The 19987-nt window shown below is 40.4% G+C and overlaps 1 protein-coding gene across 1 annotated transcript in view; it reads left to right on the top strand.

Moving 5' to 3' along the window:
* Nucleotides 1-19264, top strand: part of LOC138638766 (cytochrome P450 2K1-like) — a 76633-nt gene extending 57369 nt beyond the window's left edge. Inside the window, exons 5-11 of the mRNA XM_069728334.1 lie at nucleotides 1490-1639; nucleotides 9030-9190; nucleotides 11812-11988; nucleotides 14592-14733; nucleotides 16592-16776; nucleotides 17280-17421; nucleotides 18834-19264. Of these exons, the coding sequence (XP_069584435.1) occupies nucleotides 1490-1639; nucleotides 9030-9190; nucleotides 11812-11988; nucleotides 14592-14733; nucleotides 16592-16776; nucleotides 17280-17421; nucleotides 18834-19012 (1136 nt within the window). The 3' untranslated portion in view covers nucleotides 19013-19264. The remainder of the gene's footprint in view (nucleotides 1-1489; nucleotides 1640-9029; nucleotides 9191-11811; nucleotides 11989-14591; nucleotides 14734-16591; nucleotides 16777-17279; nucleotides 17422-18833) is intronic.
* The last annotated feature ends 723 nt before the right edge of the window (nucleotides 19265-19987 follow it).

The raw sequence follows: 19987 nt of genomic DNA, 5'->3' as shown, positions 1-19987 counted from the left end.
ATCCAGTATTAGGCCATGCTCACACATTCAGTATTTGGTCAGTATTTTACCTTCGTATATTCAAGTCAAAACCAGAAGTGGGTGAAAAATGTAGAAGTGGTGACGTTGTTCTATTACACTTTTCCTCTGTCTCGCGTCTAATTTTAGCTTACAAATGCTGCCTAAAATATGGACCAAATACTGAACGTGTGAACGTAGCTTTAAAGTACTGAATCTGAGACATATTATGTATCCTTTAATGCTCAAGGGTTATTTTCTTAAAAGCACACTGAGGTTAAACATGCTTTTACCCAAAAAATATACCAATGGCATGAATGACTCGGTAGGTCTTTTAACATGCGTTACTATAAAAAAAATATAATTATTTAGCAGCCTTCGGCTCAATCTCGTATCATGGCGACTTGATGGATGAACGCTCTATAGGAAAATCGGTCTTGTGCCAGCCTAGATTGGTCCACTTGGGTCGTTCTCTGCCGTTATCTTGTATAACAGCAAACCGATACCTTGACATTGTCTTCATTGCCTTGTTCCTTCTATTCTTCTGACCATTATGTCCTTCTCTCTTCGCATGATGTGTCCAAATTAGGCAAATCTTAGACTGGGGATCTTGCTTTCAGTGACATGTCTGGCTTGATTTGTTACAACATTGATTTTTAGTTCTTCATGCCATCCATGGTATTGATAACCTCTTTTCCCTTCATCTCATTTCAAAGTTTTCGATTCTTCGGCTGTCTTGTTTCTTCATCTTCCAGGTTTCACATCCAAATGTTCCACAAAAAAAGACCAAACTATATACAAGCCTTAACTTTGTCACCAGTGAAATGTTCCTTGATTTTGAAAACCTTATCCAGTGACTTCATTGTTGATTTTCCTACCCATAGTTTTTCTTCTATTGACTTCCGGTGTCATTGCTGCATCTTGAGTTGACTTCAATCTACTCGGATCGATGCTATTTGCAACGTTCATTTAGTTGCCGTCCTTATGAAATGTGGTACCTGGCAGTAGTCAATTTCTTTGCTCTTTGTGTTGAGCAGCAGTCCCATGTTTGAGCTTTTCATTTTGACACCATAATAAATTCTTAATTCCATTTACGCTTAATGTCTAGTAGAGACACTCAAGATCATCAAAGAAAGTTTAAAGGCAAAAGGAAACAAGTAGGACACTGACTAAGATGGATAGATATGTATCTATATTTATAAATTATTTTTTATATATATTTTTTTTCTTTAGGTTATGGAGCTATAGGTTGAACCAAAAGGGTAATCTGATAAATGTTTTGAAATTGTACCTTTCATACCCGATTTTTACTTTATTAAAAAGCTACTCGACTAATATAAGGGCATGCCACAAAAAGTCCAAGATTTCATTAAATTGTGTAGACATGTGAATGCCCAGTATAGCATGTCATAAAATTTTTTTGTTTGTTTCATTGAATTATTCATTTATTTTTTGTTTTTCTTTACTTGCCATCAAGTTTTTTTTTTTCTAGGTGTTATTTTTTCTCATGGTGAGAACTGGAAAGTGATGAGAAGATTTACAATTTCGACTCTAAGAGATCTGGGGATGGGGAGGAAAACTGTAGAAAACCAGATAAATGAAGAATGTGATTTCTTAATAAAGAAGTTTAAATCATATGGAGGTTAGTGGTGGAATTCTGTCCTTTTCCAGACATAATCCTAAAAAAAAAAATGGTGATAACATCTGTTTTAAGATACTGTCAGGAGATGGGTTTTGTTACATGAGCATATATTTAGCCACCCAAGAGTTTCAGCCTGGGGTGTATTTGTTAGGAATTAGTGAGAGAGGTTTAATTTTTGCCTTTAACCCCTTTCTGCCATTGGACGTACTATTCCATCCATGTGGGGTGGGCCCTAATTCCCAAGGACAGAATAGTACGTCCAGAGTGATCAGCAGCGCTCACGGGGGGAGCGCGGCCGGGTGTCAGCTGACTATCGCAGCTGACATCCGGCACTATGTGCCAGGAGCGGACCGACCCCAACACATTAACCCCCGGCACATGATCGCAGTGTTCTGGCGGTATAGGAAAGCATCGCGCAGAGAGGGGGCTCCCTGTGGGCTTCCCTGAGACCCCGGAGCAACGCGATGTGATCGCATTGCTGCGAGGGTCTCTTACCTCCTCCTCCCTACAGCAGGCCCGGATCAAAGATGGCCACGGCATCCGGGTCCTGCAGGGAGGTGGCTTCACAGCGCCTGCTCAGAGCAGGCGCTGGGAAGCCTCACTGCTGTGTGCATGTCAGATCGCTGATCTGACACAGTGCACAGCAAAGTGTCAGATCCATGATCTGACCCTATAACATGATGCCCCTCCCACCGGGGCAATGTTAGTGTTAAAAAAAAAAAAAAAAAAATTCCTAAATTAATTCCCCCAAAAAATATTGTTCCTATAAATACATTTCTTTATCTAAATAAAAAACAATAAAAGTACACATATTTAGTATTGTCGTGTCCGTAATGACCTGACCTATAAAACTGTCCCACTAGTTAACCCCTTCAGTGAACACCGTAAAAAAAGGCAAAAAAAACCACTTTACTATCATACCGCCAAACAAAAGTGGAATAACACACGATCAAAAAGATGGATATAAATAACCATGGTACCGCTGAAAACGTCATCTTGTCCCGCAAAAAATGAGCTGCCATACAGCGTCATCAAAGAAAAAAGAAAAAAGTTATAGTCCTCAGAATAAAGCGATGCAAAAATAATTTTTTCTATAAAATAGTTTTTATCGTATAAAAGCGCCAAAACATAAAAAAAGATATAAATGAGGTATCGCTGTAATCGTACTGACCCGAAGAATAAAACGGCCGTATCCATTTTACCAAACGCGGAACGGTATAATCGCCTCCCCCAAAAGAAATTTGTGAATAGCTGGTTTTTGGTCATTCTGCCTCACAAAAATCGGAATAAAAAGCGATCAAAAACTGTCACGTGCCCAAAAATGTTATTACGAATAAAAACGTCAACTCGTCCTGCAAAAAACAAGACCTAACATGACTCTGTGGATCCAAATATGGAAAAATTATAGCTCTCAAAATGTGGTAACGCAAAAAATAATTTTTGCAATAAAAGGCGTCTTTCAGTGTGACTGCTGCCAATCATAAAAGTCCGCTAAAAAACCCGCTATAAAAGTAAATCAAACCCCCCTTTAATCACCCTCTTAATTAGGGAAAAATAAAAAAATTTAAATGTATTTATTTCCATTTTCCCGTTGGGGTTGGGGTTAGTGCTAGGGATAGGGCAATGGGTTAGTGCTAGGGTTAGGGCAAGCGGTTAGGGTTAGGGTTAGGGCTAGGGTTGGGGCTAAAGTTAGAGTTAGGGTTTGGATTACATTTACGGTTGGGAATAGGGTTGGGATTAGGGTTAGGGGTGTGTCTGGGTTAGGTGTGGTTAGGGTTACCATTGGGAATAGGGTTAGGGGTGTGTTTGGATTAGGGTTGCAGTTATAATTGGAGGTTTCCACTGTTTAGGCACATCAGGGGCTCTCCAAACGCGACATGGCGTGAGATCTCGATTCCAGCCAATTCTGCGTTGAAAAAGTAAAACAGTGCTCCTTCCCTTCCGAGCTCTCCCATGCACCTAAACAGGGGTTTACTACAACATATGGGGTATACCATACTCAGGACACATTGGACAACAACTTTTGGGGTCAAATTTCTCCTGTTACATTTGGGAAAATACAAAACTGGGGGATAAAAAATAATTTTTGTGGGGAAAAAAAGATATTTTATTTTCACGGCTCTGCGTTATAAACTGTAGCGAAACACTTGGTGGTTCAAAGTTCTCACAACACATCTAGATAAGTTCCTTGGGGGGTCTAGTTTCCAATATGGGGTCACTTGTGGGGGGTTTCTACTGTTTAGGTACATTAGGGGCTCTGCAAATGCAATGCGACGCCTGCAGACCAATCCATCTAAGTCTGCATTCCAAATGATGTTCTTTCCCTTCCAAGCTCTGCCATGCGCTCAAACGGTGGTCCCCCCCACATATTGTGTATCAGCGTACTCAGGACAACAACTTTTGGGGTCCAATTTCAACAGTTACCCTTGGAAAAATACAAAACTGGGGGCTAAAAAAATTAGTTTTGTGGAAAAAAAAAATGATTTTTTTATTTTCACGGCTCTGCGCTATAAACTGTAGTGAAACACTTGGGGGTTCAAAGCTCTCACAACACATCTATATGAGTTCCTTAGGGGGTCTACTTTTCAAAATGGTGTCACTTGTGGGGGTTTCCATGTTTAGGCACATCAGTGGCTCTCCAAACTCAACATGGCGTCCCATCTCAATTCCTGTCAATTTTGCATTGAAAAGTCAAATGGCGCTCCTTTGCTTCCGAGCTCTGTCATGCGCCCAAACAGTGGTTTAACCTTCACATATGGGGTATCAGCGTACTCAGGACAAATTGTACAACAACTTTTGGGGTCCAATTTCTTCTCTTACCCTTGGGGAAAATAAAAAATTGGGGGTGATAATATTTTTTTTATGAAAAAATTATTTTTTATTTTTACTGCTGTGCATTATAAACTTCTGTGAATCACTTAATGGGTCAAAGTGCTCACCACACATCTAGATAAGTTCCTTAGGGGTCTACTTTCCAAAATGGTGTCACTTGTGGGGGGTTTCAATGTTTAGGCACATCAGGGGCTCTCCAAACGCAACATGGCGTCCCATCTCGATTCCAGTCAATTTTGCATTGAAAAGTCAAATGGCGCTTCTTCGCTTCCGATCTCAGCCATGCGCCCAAACAGTGGTTTACCCCCACATATGGGGTATTGGCATACTCAGGAGAAAATGGACCCCAAAAGTTGTTACACAATTTGTTCTGTTACCCTTGGTAAAATAAAACAAATTGGAGCTGAAGTAAATTTTTTGTGAAAAAAAAGTTAAATGTTCATTTTTATTTAAACATTCCAAAAAATTCCTGTGAGACACCTGAAGGGTTGATATACTTCTTGAATGTGGTTTTGAGTACCTTGAGGGGTGCAGTTTTTAGAATGGTGTCACACTTGGTTATTTTCAATCCTTTAGATCCCTCAAAATGACTTCAAATGTGATGTGGTCCCTAAAAAAAAAAAATAAAAATGGTGTTGGAAAAATGAGAAATTGCTGGTCAACTTTTAACCCTTATAACTCCCTAAAAAAAAAAAAAGTTGGTTCCAAAATTGTGCTGATGTAGAGTAGACATGTGGGAAATGTTACTTATTAAGTATTTTGTGACATATCGCTGTGATTTAATTGCATAAAAATTCAAATTGTGAAATTTTTCAAAATTTTCGCCAAATTTCCATTTTTTTTTCACAAATAAACGCAGGTTAAGAAATTTTACCACTATCATGAAGTACAATATGTCACAAGAAAACAATGTAAGAATCACCAGGATCCGTTGAAGCGTTCCAGAGTTATAACCTCATAAATGGACAGTGGTCAGAATTGTAAAAATTGGCCCGGTCATTAACGTGCAAATCACCCTTGGGGGTAAAGGGGTTAAATATTTTGAGTTCATATTACAAATTTTCAGAAATGTAAGGGGTGACCTCTGTGTGATGTAAAACTAAATCTTAACAAATGCATGTAGTCCCAGATCCAGTCCTACTACAATACTCAGCTTAATGAAGACATTTAAAGCTAAACCTTACATTAAAAGAACTGTAATTGAGGAATGAAAGGGTTACACAGGCAGATTTCTGCCTAACAAATACTGATTGACTATTTTAAAACTGTGTTCGACACTTGTTTAAAGGCCTTTTTATAACGACCAATACAAAATGCATGGAGACAGATCGATTAATATCATCACTCTGCCCCCATATACAGGTCCTTCTCAAAAAATTAGCATATAGTGTTAAATTTCATTATTTACCATAATGTAATGATTACAATTAAACTTTCATATATTATAGATTCATTATCCACCAACTGAAATTTGTCAGGTCTTTTATTGTTTTAATACTGATGATTTTGGCATACAACTCCTGATAACCCAAAAAACCTGTCTCAATAAATTAGCATATCAAGAAAAGGTTCTCTAAACGACCTATTACCCTAATCTTCTGAATCAACTAATTAACTCTAAACACATGCAAAAGATACCTGAGGCATTTATAAACTCCCTGCCTGGTTCATTACTCAAAACCCCCATCATGGGTAAGACTAGCGACCTGACAGATGTCAAGAAGGCCATCATTGACACCCTCAAGCAAGAGGGTAAGACCCAGAAAGAAATTTCTCAACAAATAGGCTGTTCCCAGAGTGCTGTATCAAGGCACCTCAATGGTAAGTCTGTTGGAAGGAAACAATGTGGCAGAAAACGCTGTACAACGAGAAGAGGAGACCGGACCCTGATCAAGATTGTGGAGAAGGACCGATTCCAGACCTTGGGGAACCTGAGGAAGCAGTGGACTGAGTCTGGTGTGGAAACATCCAGAGCCACCGTGCACAGGCGTGTGCAGGAAATGGGCTACAGGTGCCGCATTCCCCAGGTAAAGCCACTTTTGAACCATAAACAGCGGCAGAGGCGCCTGACCTGGGCTACAGAGAAGCAGCACTGGACTGTTGCTAAGTGGTCCCAAGTACTTTTTTCTGATGAAAGCAAATTTTGCATGTCATTCGGAAATCAAGGTGCCAGAGTCTGGAGGAAGACTGGGGAGAAGGAAATGCCAAAATGCCTGAAGTCCAGTGTCAAGTACCCACAGTCAGTGATGGTGTGGGGTGCCATGTCAGCTGCTGGTGTTGGTCCACTGTGTTTCATCAAGGGCAGGGTCAATGCAGCTAGCTATCAGGAGATTTTGGAGCACTTCATGCTTCCATCGGCTGAAATGCTTTATGGAGATGAAGATTTCATTTTTCAGCACGACCTGGCACCTGCTCACAGTGCCAAAACCACTGGTAAATGGTTTACTGACCATGGTATTACTGTGCTCAATTGGCCTGCCAACTCTCCTGACCTGAACCCCATAGAGAATCTGTGGGATATTGTGAAGAGAAAGTTGAGAGACGCAAGACCCAACACTCTGGATGAGCTTAAGGCCGCTATTGAAGCATCCTGGGCCTCCATAACATCTCAGCAGTGTCACAGGCTGATTGCCTCCATGCCACGCCGCATTGAAGCAGTCATTTCTGCCAAAGGATTCCCGACCAAGTATTGAGTGCATAACTGAACATTATTATTTGTTGGTTTTTTTGTTTGTTATTAAAAAACACTTTTATTTGATTGGATGGGTGAAATATGCTAATTTATTGAGACAGGTTTTTTGGGTTATCAGGAGTTGTATGCCAAAATCATCAGTATTAAAACAATAAAAGACCTGACAAATTTCAGTTGGTGGATAATGACTCTATAATATATGAAAGTTTAATTGTAATCATTACATTATGGTAAATAATGAAATTTAACACTATATACTAATTTTTTGAGAAGGACCTGTAGTGTATTTTATTTTCACAGGGAGATGTAATCTCAACAATGATGAGTGTTGAATTGGGCATCCCATTCCTTTTAAGCCAGTCCTTAGCCCTTCTCCCCTGCAGTGCCATTAGTCCACTCTACACCCTCTCCCCCCATTATCATGCTCCTGCTTCTTATACACTCTCTTGACTCCTGGTCTTGTCCTTGTCTTGGGCTGTTTGATAGGTTCTCCCTTGGTTTCACCTATATCAACTTATAATCCAGTTCATTTCTTTCAGTTTTGCTTTAGTTTTTTTCACTCCATATAGGCAAGGGCACAAACTCCCTTTCTTTCATTTGAACATTATGTTTAAATAGCTTCCCATATCTTTGTGTCTACAATCGGACCCCAATCCTGCCCGGCTTTTATTCACATTGAGGTAATTTTTCACACATGATAAGGTTCTAATACTAGAGGTTTCGACCGTCCTAACTGGGTACAGCTTGGCATTGTGGGATGGCTTTTGCAAAACAGTGTTGGCTAAGTACTTTGTTAATTATATGAACTATTGCTGTCTATTTACTTATTTACAGCAGGGTAGGTTAGGGGTCGAGTTCCCGCCTCTGCACAGGGGGAATCTCGGGCCATCTCCCATTCTTCTCCTTCTACAGTGAAGCCTGCTCAGCGGAGACGTCAGTCCCAGCGTCTCGCTCTGTCTGACTCTGTACAAAGAGTTACTGCTGCTTCTCCTGCTTCTGCCATTGGAGTCAGTGCTGGGCAGCGGCGAGCAGACGCTTCTGGGACTAAGTCCTGCTTTTCTCGTTCTGAGCATGCCCAGAGTAAGATCTTTCAGTGGAGATCGAGAGTCACATGATCAGATACTGCAGCTAAGGCCATTGGTCCTTCAGGAAGGTCCTGTAGGTGCTCACGCTCTGTGGCAGCCTCTCATTTGTCCTTCTAGGAAGGTCTTGTACGTGCTGCAACTATTTAGGGTATGTGCCCACGCTGCAGATTTTCCTGCAGTGCAAAACCACTGCGGATTTTCATTCAGTTTGTTCTGCAGATTCTTCTGCGGGTTTTCACCAACACTTTCCTATTTGTGCTGGTTGAAACCCGCTGCGGAATCCGCACAAACAATTGACATGCTGCGGAAAATAATCTGCAGCGTTTCCGCGCGGCTTTTTCCGCAGCATGTGCACAGCGGTTTTTTTTCCCCATAGGTTTACATTGTACTGTAAACTTTGGGAAAACTGCTGCGGATCCGCAGCGGCCAAATCCGCTGCGGACCCGCAGCAAAATCCGCAGCGTGTGAACACAGCATTAAGGCTCACATGGCAGCACGGCCATGCGCTAGTATTGTCTTTTGTTATGTTCTTTGCGCCAGTGTGGTCACGTGAGAGTGTGTTCAGGGACCCGGCTGAAATAAGCCCCTAGAATGCTGGAGCGAATGTATCACTTTTAACGGACACCTGACCTGTTGTACATTCAATACTATATGTGGATAGCATGGTTTAGAGAAGAAACTGAGCAGAAAGATACATGCGTTTGTTGGAAAAGATTCAGTAGAAATTCTCATTAATTCATTGAAATGTATACTTTATACTTTCTCTTTCTATAATTTCCAGGAAAACCATTTGAGAACACAACGATAATGAATGCAGCTGCCGCCAATATCATTGTCTCCATATTACTGGGTCATCGCTTTGATTATGATGATCCGGTGTTTTTAAGGCTAATGGGTTTTATAAATGAGAACGTAAGACTGGTGGGAACCCCAATGGTCATGGTAAGTTCTTGTACATCACCGATAACCATTTCTATTCATCTTCACCATAGAGTACTGTAAATATATCTTTATTTTTTTTTCTTTATTTTTTTTATATAGCGCTAACATATTCCGCAGCGCTTTACAGTTTTTGCACACATTATCATCACTGTCCCCGATGGGGCTCACAATCTAGATTCCCTATCAGTATGTCTTTGGAATGTGGGAGGAAACCGGAGTGCCCGGAGGAAACCCACGCAAACACGGAGAGAACATACAAACTCTTTGCAGATGTTGTCCTGGGTGGGATTCGAACCCAGGACCCCAGCGCTGCAAGGCTGCAGTGCTATCCACTGAGCCACCGTGCTGTATACACCATAAACAGGCGAGGACTGCCGATGCTCTTGCTTCAGCCATTCATCTGTAAACCAGTCCCGAAGAAGGAGCCTCTGTGCTCTAAAGCTGCAAATATTTCTGGTTAGCCAATATAGGTATCACTCATAGAATAGTTTAGTATTTTGGTGACATAACATTATTTATTTACATTGATCTTGCTCACTTATTACAAAATGTGTTTTTTTTTTTTTTTTTTACTTTTTTTTTTTGTGAATGGTTGGTTATTGGTGCATTGTAGCCTTTAGTCACTCTTGCCTTCACTGTGATATATGGTGGTTGTGCTTTGCTGATTCACTGGGCTGCTATATGACCAGTACAAAACGCCCTTTTGGGGATTGTCACTGCCGTAAATTGAAATTTATGTATAATTCTGTTTGTCTCACTGTGAGACTTACAGAATTATTTCCATCTTGGCAAGTTATGAACTATTCTCAGGATAGATGATAACTTGCTGATCATGTTGGGTCCTCTGACCAATAATCTATCAACAATCTCTAAAACAGGGTTCTGAAGTGCTTTCTATTCAATGGGGCGATGGCCATTCCAGTTGCAAAGTGCTGTACTCTTCTATCCTGAGAATCCAACCAGTGGGACTCTTATTCCAGTTGCACTTTCAAAGTTGAAAATCTTTAGAGTGAAAATGTTAAGCTCCTTATGCACAACATTAGACTGTCAGCCGAGCTTTCCAATATCAATGGGTGTTTGGACACTGGTATACCGTGTATTGAGGCAACTGATGGTCTGGAGAGATGTCAATCTCACATGTCTGAATTTGGACTGCTGATCACATTGTTCTGCTGGACACAAGCCTTCGTCTGATGTGTTAGCCAGTAGCTTTCTCCCAGAGAATACAGGAGTGCTCAGCTGAACAAGCACTACTGTGGATCGGAGTGTTGATTGAGAAGGCTGTCGGCTGAATGCTAGACCAAAGCATCGCTCAGCCGAAAGCTATCTAGTGTGAATGGCCGGATTTAGCATTTTAGAATACTAGTAGACCAAAGAGAGAACTTGTCATATAAGAGATAAACTGGTCACATCCATTGTTGATATATTGGTCAAACCCATCACTGAGGGTGACCCATGAAGTGGATCAGGCTGTCATGACAGGTGCTGAGTTATCCTTCAATTCAAGTCTTCAAACAGAGACTGAACAGACATCTGTCGGGGATGGTTTAATGCAGGGGTGTCAAACTGCATTCCTCGAGGGCCGCAAACCATGCGTGTTTTCAAGATTTCCTAAGCATTGCACAAGGTGCTGCAATCATTATGTGTGTAGGTGATTAAACTATCACCTGTGCAGTACAAGGAAATCCTGAAAACATGACCTGGTTGCAGCCCTCGAGGAATGCAGTTTTGACACCCCTGGTTTAATGAATCCTGCATTAAGCAGGGGGTTGGATACGGTGACCCTGAAGCTTCCTTCCCGCTCTAACATTCTGTGATTCTATGATCAATTTTAGCTGAATTTACCAACAATATAATGGTAATATAGAGTTCAGGCCAGCCTTCTTCTGAGCCAAAGATTTAATTCTTTCCAAGACTTGTATCTCAAGATCACAAACCGCCAATTCTGTCCTGCCAAGTACTTCAAATGTCCAATAATAACAGCCCACTCAATAATCATACATGCTAGGTGAATCTGGATCTGTGTGTTTTTGGTAAATTTAGACTCCATAACATGTGTATGTGCAGCCTAAGTATTTCCAGATTTTGTGAGCTGCTTCATGCTGAGCTTGTTGTTGGACAATGTTTGTGGCTACTGTCTAGTAGAGATAATTGAATTAAATCATAGTGAATCAAAATTGTTGCAAATTTCCCCCAAATTTGCCTGAACTCAAACTACCTAGACTTTGATTTGTACGACTAAAGCAAAATGGCAGCCAGTTGTGTAGTGAGTACATCAACCATGCTCAGGCCTAATAGTACCAGAAGACACATTCACAACTCAAAGATGACAAGGGAGTGACAAGTGTACTGAGTGGGGAGCTGTTACTGGAGGACTGGTGGGAAGCAGGCCAATGACGGGTGAGTGTAATCTTAGAATATTTTCAAACCCTTCTTTGCCCTCTAATTCAAACTTAAAGCTTCAGGATCAACTCTAATCTGCCGGTTGATTTGAATGAACCAGCTTGAAATAATTTTCGGGAGATTTGCTCCTGTCAACTGTCTAGCAAAAACAAGACATAACAATTATGGGAAAGGATTCATATGAAGTAAAGGTTTAATTTTGTGTTTGTCCAATACAGTTATACAACACTTTTACATCTCTGATTCGCTGGTTGCCGGGAGGTCACAGAAAAATCAATCAAAATGCTGTTGAAGCCCAAAAGTTTATTACCGAGACCTTCACCAAGCACAAGGAGCAGCTGGACATAAACGATCAGAGGACTCTGATAGACACTTTTCTCGTCAAGCAACAAGAGGTATTTAACATAGGACATTCTTAAAGACTCACTAGTACATACAAAAAAAAATGTTTGTTTCATCCACGTTTTTCCTGAATAAAACACGCACCCATTGTAGTATAGGAGTCCATGAAAAAATTGTGGAGACCGGTCAGCCACTAATTGGAGATACTGATCAAAATCGCACATTCAAGTGGAAAAGTACTTTTACAAAACTTTTCACATGCGACGGAGACTTGCCATAAGGTTTGATTAGTGGGGGTGCTATTGCTGAAATAATTGCTGATTGTTTAAAACAATGGGTCATAAGGGCTCAGCTTGGTGTTGTGCCATTTTGTATCTGATCTTTTCTACTCTCCTCCGAGATGTCTTGTATTTTTAAGATAATTTATAACTGTTTAACTGTTGTAAAATGTATTTTTCTTTATTACTTTAGGCACTGGAGGGCTGCTATTTTTATTTACTGGTGTGTGTGTATATGTTAGAGCATGACACTTAGGCCGGGGACACACATACGCGAGATACGGCCGAGACTCGCAGGTGAAAACCCAGCTCTAGCGTCGGCACTCCGGAGCGGAGCGTGCAGCTCCATGTATTGCTGTGCGGCTGCACGCTCCGCTCCGGAGTGCCGGCGCCAGAGCTGGGTTTTCACCTGCGAGTCTCGGCCGTATCTCGCGTATGTGTGATCCCGGCCTAAGTGTCATGCTCTAACATATACACACACCAGTAAATGAAAATAGCAGCCCTCCAGTGCCTAAAGTAATAAAGAAAAATACATTTTACAACAGTTAAACAGTTATAAATTATCTTAAAAATGCATCTCGCGTATGTGTGATCCCGGCCTTACAGGAAATACGGCACACACTGGCAATGGGAAACTGGGGTCAGATTCTGACCACAATGTCCTATGTGTGTGGTTTCCTCAGCTGTGAACTGAGCATACCCAGTTCACAGCTGCAGTTGTAGCTCGGTGCCAACTTATTGAGCCCAGCGCCGTGCCCTGGACTGCAATTTCTCATTACGACCACTACTTACTGTGGTCCGTGACTCTTCGATCACAGTAATTACAGATGTGCAGTGATTACATGTCCAAGCACCAGAACTGCAGTAGTGACTTAACACAGCGGTAAGTATCGGTCACTAGCCGATATTACTGCCACAGCATTCATACCCAAACTTGTGAGCAATGTACACTGGCAAGTACTGTGATCTGAGCGCTACAGTTGTCAATGACATGACTGCTCCACTCTGATCACTTTAAGGATCAATGAGTGGTGACATGGGCTGGCATTATTCCTCCCTCTAGCAACTCAGTGTTATGTTATTTTGGATTTATAACTGCTGTTAGTTGCATCTGTTCCTGGGAAAGCTTGGTAACAATCTTTCCCAGAAACCGCTTTCCCAAGACCAGATACAACGGACAGTGGCAGAAGGACCTAGCTCTTCCTGGGAAAACTCGATGTCAAGATTTCCAAAGAAAAGCTTTTCCAAAGGGCCCAACTTTCCCATTAACACATACAATTTATAGTGACCGAAGAACCTAATAACATTAGAAAAGGCATTACATGGCAATTTTTAGTTTGCTCCTCATGGCATCCAGAACCAGTCCTGTTGGCTGTTCACCGCTAAGAAAAATAAATAAACGCCTCCTCCCGACCTCTGTATTCTAACCACTGAATAGTAATAATAATTAAAAAAAAAACTAATTGGTATTGCTACATTCCGTCTATCAATATATCAAAAATCAAGTAAATCTTCATTGATGGAGAATTAAAAACAAACAAAAAAAAATTAACAAGCTTTTTACTTTTTTGTTTTCCAATGTTGCAATAAAAAAAAAATTATACAAGTTTGCTATCGTTGAAATCCTACTGACCCAGAGAATCAAGTTACCAGGTAATTTTTACCATAAACTGGACACTGTAAAATCCCATAAAACAATAGAGGAATTGCATTGACCAATATTTGCTACATGCTTATTCTGCACTGTAGGGCGGGACACCATTTTTTAATTTCATCCTAGGTGACACTGTCCACATGTCAGTATCACATTGAAGTCATCAACAAAATAGCTCCTTGCTGTGATCCTAAACTTTATCCCACACCCCTCCTGTTCCAAAGGGAAGGAATAATATCCGCCACATGAGCGGGTCCCTCCCACTTTTACTGCAGTCATAAAGGAGAACACTTGGTTTTCACATCAAATGTGGAAGCTGTTTCCCTTAGTGTTTAAAAAAAGAAAATATTTTTAGCTTTCAATAATTTTTCTTTTTTTTTTATAAAATGATTTTTTTCAAATTTGTTTTGATATGTTAACATTAATACTTTCCTTATTTATTTTTAAAATACCTACACTTTAAGTCTCAAAGAAGAGCATGCACTCTTGGTCTTTTTTACTTTAGCAATCTGAAGGCTTTAGCACCTGTATTCCCACCACCACCAAAATTCAGTCATGTCTCCAAAAGATGTGAAGGTTTTTTAAAAGTGTAGTAGTAAATATCCCACGGTGTTTGCTATCTGAAGATTCTTTTGAAGATTTTGATATTCCCATTGCTTAATATCTGTTCACTCATATCGTAGGTACGACCTTCATGATCCACCTGTTTTTGCATTTGCTTTAGGACAAATCTGAATTTTCTTCATATTTCCACAATGATAATTTAGTAATACTCGTCAGCAACCTGTTTGCTGCTGGAATGGAGACAACCTCGTCAACTCTACAATGGGGTCTTCTACTAATGATGAAATATCCAGAGATACAAAGTAAGAAACTGTCTCCATAGAATTCCACAATAAAAATCCTTTTTTTTTCCCCAGAATTGTCTTGCCTAAATTAAATTTTAATGGTGAACCTCATATTTAACCATTGTATGACACAGAATAAGTGTTTATGGGCAGCACAGAGGCACAGTGGTTAGCACCGTTGATTTGCAGTGCTGGTGTCCTGGGTTTAAATCCCACCATGGACCATATCTGCAAGGAGTTTGTATGTTCTCACCATGTTTGCTTGGGTTTCCTGTCACACTCCAAAGACCTCCTGATAGGACATTTAGATTGTGAGCACCAAACAGTCAACTTTTTTAAGGGCTGTTTAAGCTGTAAGATATTTGAGAACCAGCTTTGTTTAAAACCACTTGTTTCACAGTTCTTTCCATGTCTGGCGATCTGCCAATCACCCGATGAACTAGCAAATCGCTTGTTATCAGGTGAAAGTCTGTTCTACAAAACAAAAGATCACCGTACTCTGCAACGCATTGTTCCGTTCAAACAGGACTTGCTCTACCAAGAACTATGTAAGCTTTGTGCACTGAGCGATCTAGTACAAGTTGCTTAATATGCATCGATTTCTTTGGTATGCATTCAAACTACCTCCGATCATTAAAAGTTTACCAATTGGCGGCTGTATCATGCCACCAGTCAGTATACGTAAACGGACCTTTATTTTTACTCTTGGATTCACATATCCTGATAAGAGTGGCATGAGAACCCTCTTTGGAAAAAAAAAAAAAAAGCCCATGCTTTTGCAATACTATATACCAGGGGTCCCCAACTCCAGGCCTCGAGGGCCTCCAACAGTGCAGGTTTTCAGGATTTCTTTAGTATTGCATCGGTGGTAATGTGATCATCTGCACAGATGATGATTCCAACCCCTGTCCAATACTAAGGAAATCCTGAAAACCTGCACTGTTGGTGGCCCTCGAGGCCTGGAGTTGGGGACCACTGCTATATACTAACATATATTCTACAATGCCCAAAAATACTGTCTCCTTCCCTACTATCCTGTAGACCAGTGTTCCCCAACTCCAGTCTTCAAGAGCCACCAACAGGTCATGTTTTCAGGGTTTCCTTAGTATGGCCCAGGTGATGGAATTGTTGCCTCTCTAGATGATGGAATTCTCACCTTGGCAATACTAAGGAAATCCTGAAAACATGACCCGTTGGTGGCTCTTGAGGACCGAACTTGGGGAATGCTGCTGTAGACTGTAAGACCAAAAGAGCAGGGCTTCCTCCTTTCTGTACCAGTCTTCCACTTAGTTTTTTTCACCATATGATATATTTGTATTCGGTTTATAACCATTTTTCACGTACAGCACCATGGAATCAATGGTGCTCTTAAAATAGTGTATTCCAAATCTGCGTATATGTGGCCAAACATTTGCTATAGTGTGAATTGAAGTGAGCTTCCCAAAAATTCATTCCAGCCATCACTTCTAATGCTGTAGCATAACTAGCTAAGATTGACTATCATATCCTGTATGAAAGCAGAGGCAGGGAATGCAGCAGCCATTTAATCGTGAATCTGGATAGTGAGAGGCTGTCACAGCTTGGCCATAGGGATATTATGAAAAAGCTGTGATATAGTACAGATCAAGTCTGTGACAGCACAGCAGTGACGAAGATTTATATGTGAGAAAAGAGACTGGTTTCATACAGGTTTTTCAGGGCAATTAGAGGCTTTGAAGTACTTTTTTATTTTCAGTAACTTGAATCTCATGGAAAAGCTTTGCAAGTCTGACAAATTTGTATTTCAAGATTGACTCATTTCTAGATATAATATTTAAAAACTACCATTATTTAATCCCTAGTGAGAATGTATAAAATAATTGGCCCTTTTCTCCAGAAAATGTACAAAATGAAATAGAAAAAGTAATTGGGTCATCTGAACCTCAATCGGAGCACCGGAAGTTAATGCCCTACACAGACGCCGTCATTCACGAAGTGCAAAGATTTGCCAATATCGTTCCTACCAATCTCCCCCATGCCACTACCCAGGATGTCACATTCAAGGGATATTTCATACCAAAAGTAAGTCAATTATGTTTAATTACTTATAACTTGTAATAAAAATTATTGATTATTACTCTCTGACTATTTTAATTTTTTTTATTTTTTTTTTTGTCCAGAGTGGAAATTTATGAAACTTTTATATACTTTAGGAGATCTGTATTTATTCTTGGAAAATGAAATAGAAATGTTATATGCGGCCTCCAAACTATTACTTGGTTTTCGTTTGGAGTACAGATGATGGCAGTGATTGGTCAGCTCCTGTTTCCTCATCATAGTGCTCTTTTTATCAAAACAACCTTCTGTAGCACTTCCACCTCCCCCATCCCAAAGATGGTGAGACCCAAGTTCTAGAACTTTCAACTAGAGCTGCTCTAGGCAGTAGGATGTTCGCAGGGCCCTCATCTCGGTACTTGGCCACTGAACCAAAGTTAATATTTTTTTTGCTCAACTCTACATTATCATTGGTTAGTATATTTTTACAACATGTATGAAGATTACAATCTGTGTTTTTCTTTTTATAGGGCACATACGTTATACCCCTGTTGACTTCCGTCCTTCGAGATGAGGCCCACTTTGAGAAACCAAATGAGTTTCACCCTGGGCATTTCCTTGACTCCAAGGGGAATTTTGTGCGGAATGAAGCATTTTTGCCATTTTCAGCAGGTAAGCCAAGAAGCTTTAGGAAATACCTGGATGTACAATGTGTGTACTGGAAGGCTGTACTTTTCTTATAACTCTCCCTTCTGGTACTAAATTAAGGTAACGCCATTTATTAACCTGGATGGCCCTGCTTCAATAAGATGTAAATATTTTGATAATTTACAGACTCTGGCCCCAATTCATGAAGTCACTTTCCTTTTTCTCTTGTGGTATTAGTTCATTTCTATATGCAAATTCTTCAAACTGTCTCACGCCAAAACAACAACTTTTTTTTTTTTCAACTTTTGACGCCAAAAATTCACACTGAAAGCCAAAAGTTGGAAACATTTTTGCCAAATTTTTGATGTATTTAAAATTACACAATGAGGTGGCGACTACTGGGGTGAAGTAGCGTCAAACTTTGATGTTTAAGTCACAATTGATAAATAATGCTAAAACATCTGGAATCGTTGAACTCCAACAAAGTGAAGAACAAAAAAAAAAAACAGGCGAGTATAAAACTGGCTTCAAAATGGGAGCAAATAGAATAATGGATTGTCTGCAAGCAAACAAAAGCACAAAATTAAACTAAAACAGCGAAAAGGCAATGATTGTATCAAACTAAATCATAGTACCCTATTTTTGCTCGCGGATTATTGTGGGATTGTGTACAGCATCACAATGCGTAATACAAGCATAACCCCTCCAAATTGCAAAACCGTTTTTTTTTTCCTACTTTCACATTCAAAAATTATATTTTCAACCCATTATTTTGACAAATTAGTTGTACTTCAATTTCACTGAAAACAAGCATCCTTAATTGGTTTAAGACGTAAGCATGCACTACTTATATGTGAAAGGGAAATGGTGAGGTGACAGGTGGAGCTTTCTCCCTCTGCCTCATTAGATGACCATGTAACTCTCTGGGGTCAGAAGTTTCTTTACAATAAGAGCCAGGCAGACAACTACTCCTTACATTAACCCTTTCGGTGATTCCATAAAATGGAATCTTCGTGAAAATTATGTCTGAATCAGATAGTGTAAAGTAATAGTGTGATCCCATAAACTGCTGGCCACAGTGTGCCCTTACGCAATTTTAGTCAGTGTTTTCCCATAAACTAGTCACAAAGCCATCTAGGATCAGCCGCAATGCCCAGTGCATACCCCAGTCAGCCGCCATATGATGTGCGCCACGTTTCCAAAGTTTCTACCACATTGGCCACAGAGACAACTGAAGCTCAGAAAAATATTTCAAAATCCCACCATGCGTTTCCCTCCTCCTTATCCTCCTAGTAGTCATCTTGTAATGTCTTTCTTGTACTGCCAGTGAGGATAAGAGAAGACGCTGGTGAGGAGAAGCCTTTTTAACATGTTACTTCTGTTGTTGCATAATAATTCACACATATCTACTGTGGCATCATTTTTATTTTTTCTAGGAAAGAGAAGTTGTGCAGGTGAGAACTTGGCAAAAATGGAGCTGTTCCTCTTCTTTACAAGATTGCTTCAGAATTTCACATTTCAGGCTCTGCCTGGTGCTGAATTGGACCTCACCCCAGCTCTTGGGTTCACAACACCTCCTATGACGTATTTGACTCGGGCCATACCCCGTTCTTAAGGACAAGTCTATAATGAAGCAGTCAATAGTGTGGAAAACAGATGAAGAGATGTTCTAGTGAAGCAGTTTTTGGGGTATATGCGTATTGTAGACTAATCTTCACCAGGCACGCAGGGATTGTAAGCTGAAACCCAACTAGAGGACCAAGGTTGGAGACTCCTTCTATAGTCCAGAACTGAGCTAGTGATCATAAACACAGCTTTTGAAAATTGAATATCTAGATTACTTATATAATTAAAATGAATACCTAAATCTTTTTTCCTACTTTAGTATTTCTTATTTGGTGACTCGAGCCTGGCTGCAGTCCAGTGGGAGCCCATAGTAGTCTTAAATTCACTTCCTGTTTTATCAGACACTGAAGCTACTGCCTCTTTCAAATACAGATTGGTACATATCAAATGTGAGGATCTGAGGTTATGGGTTATAATAATCACTTAGGCAGGTTAGCGATGCAACGATGTTTTCTTTCTCACATCCATGGTTTACAAGAAATCCAGGTAGATTGGATTTTGGCAATGTCCTCCATACACAAGATCCCTTTCCCAAAACAAATAGTCCCACTGCCACCGTACCAGACAATACTCATTGACTTTCAACTTGGCCCACAGATTTCGTATATCCCACCAGTATATTCAGGCTCCTCCAAATGACAAGTAACGCAATTAAAGCCCATGTATCCTGCAGCCACAGTTCCAGTTAAAAATCACCATGTGGAAAAGGAGGAATTGGCACTCACCATCCCATAAAAATTGTCCTTTTATTGTGAAATCAAAGCAGGCAGGCATACAATTGGAAAACGTGCTGGAAGACTGCCGTTTCACACTACATTGTGCTTCTACCGGTGGAGCTGTAGACCATTTTTGTGGGATGGTGAATGCCAATTCCTCCTTTTTCCACATGGTGATTTTGGACATTTTCTCCAGTCTTCATTTGAATTTATCACCCGTGTCTCTGGAGTTTGCCTTGCCTCATTAT

The sequence above is a fragment of the Ranitomeya imitator genome, chromosome 5, assembly GCF_032444005.1.
Source record: "Ranitomeya imitator isolate aRanImi1 chromosome 5, aRanImi1.pri, whole genome shotgun sequence".
NCBI lineage: Eukaryota > Metazoa > Chordata > Amphibia > Anura > Dendrobatidae > Ranitomeya > Ranitomeya imitator.
This window is presented reverse-complemented; position numbering and strand designations above follow the sequence as displayed.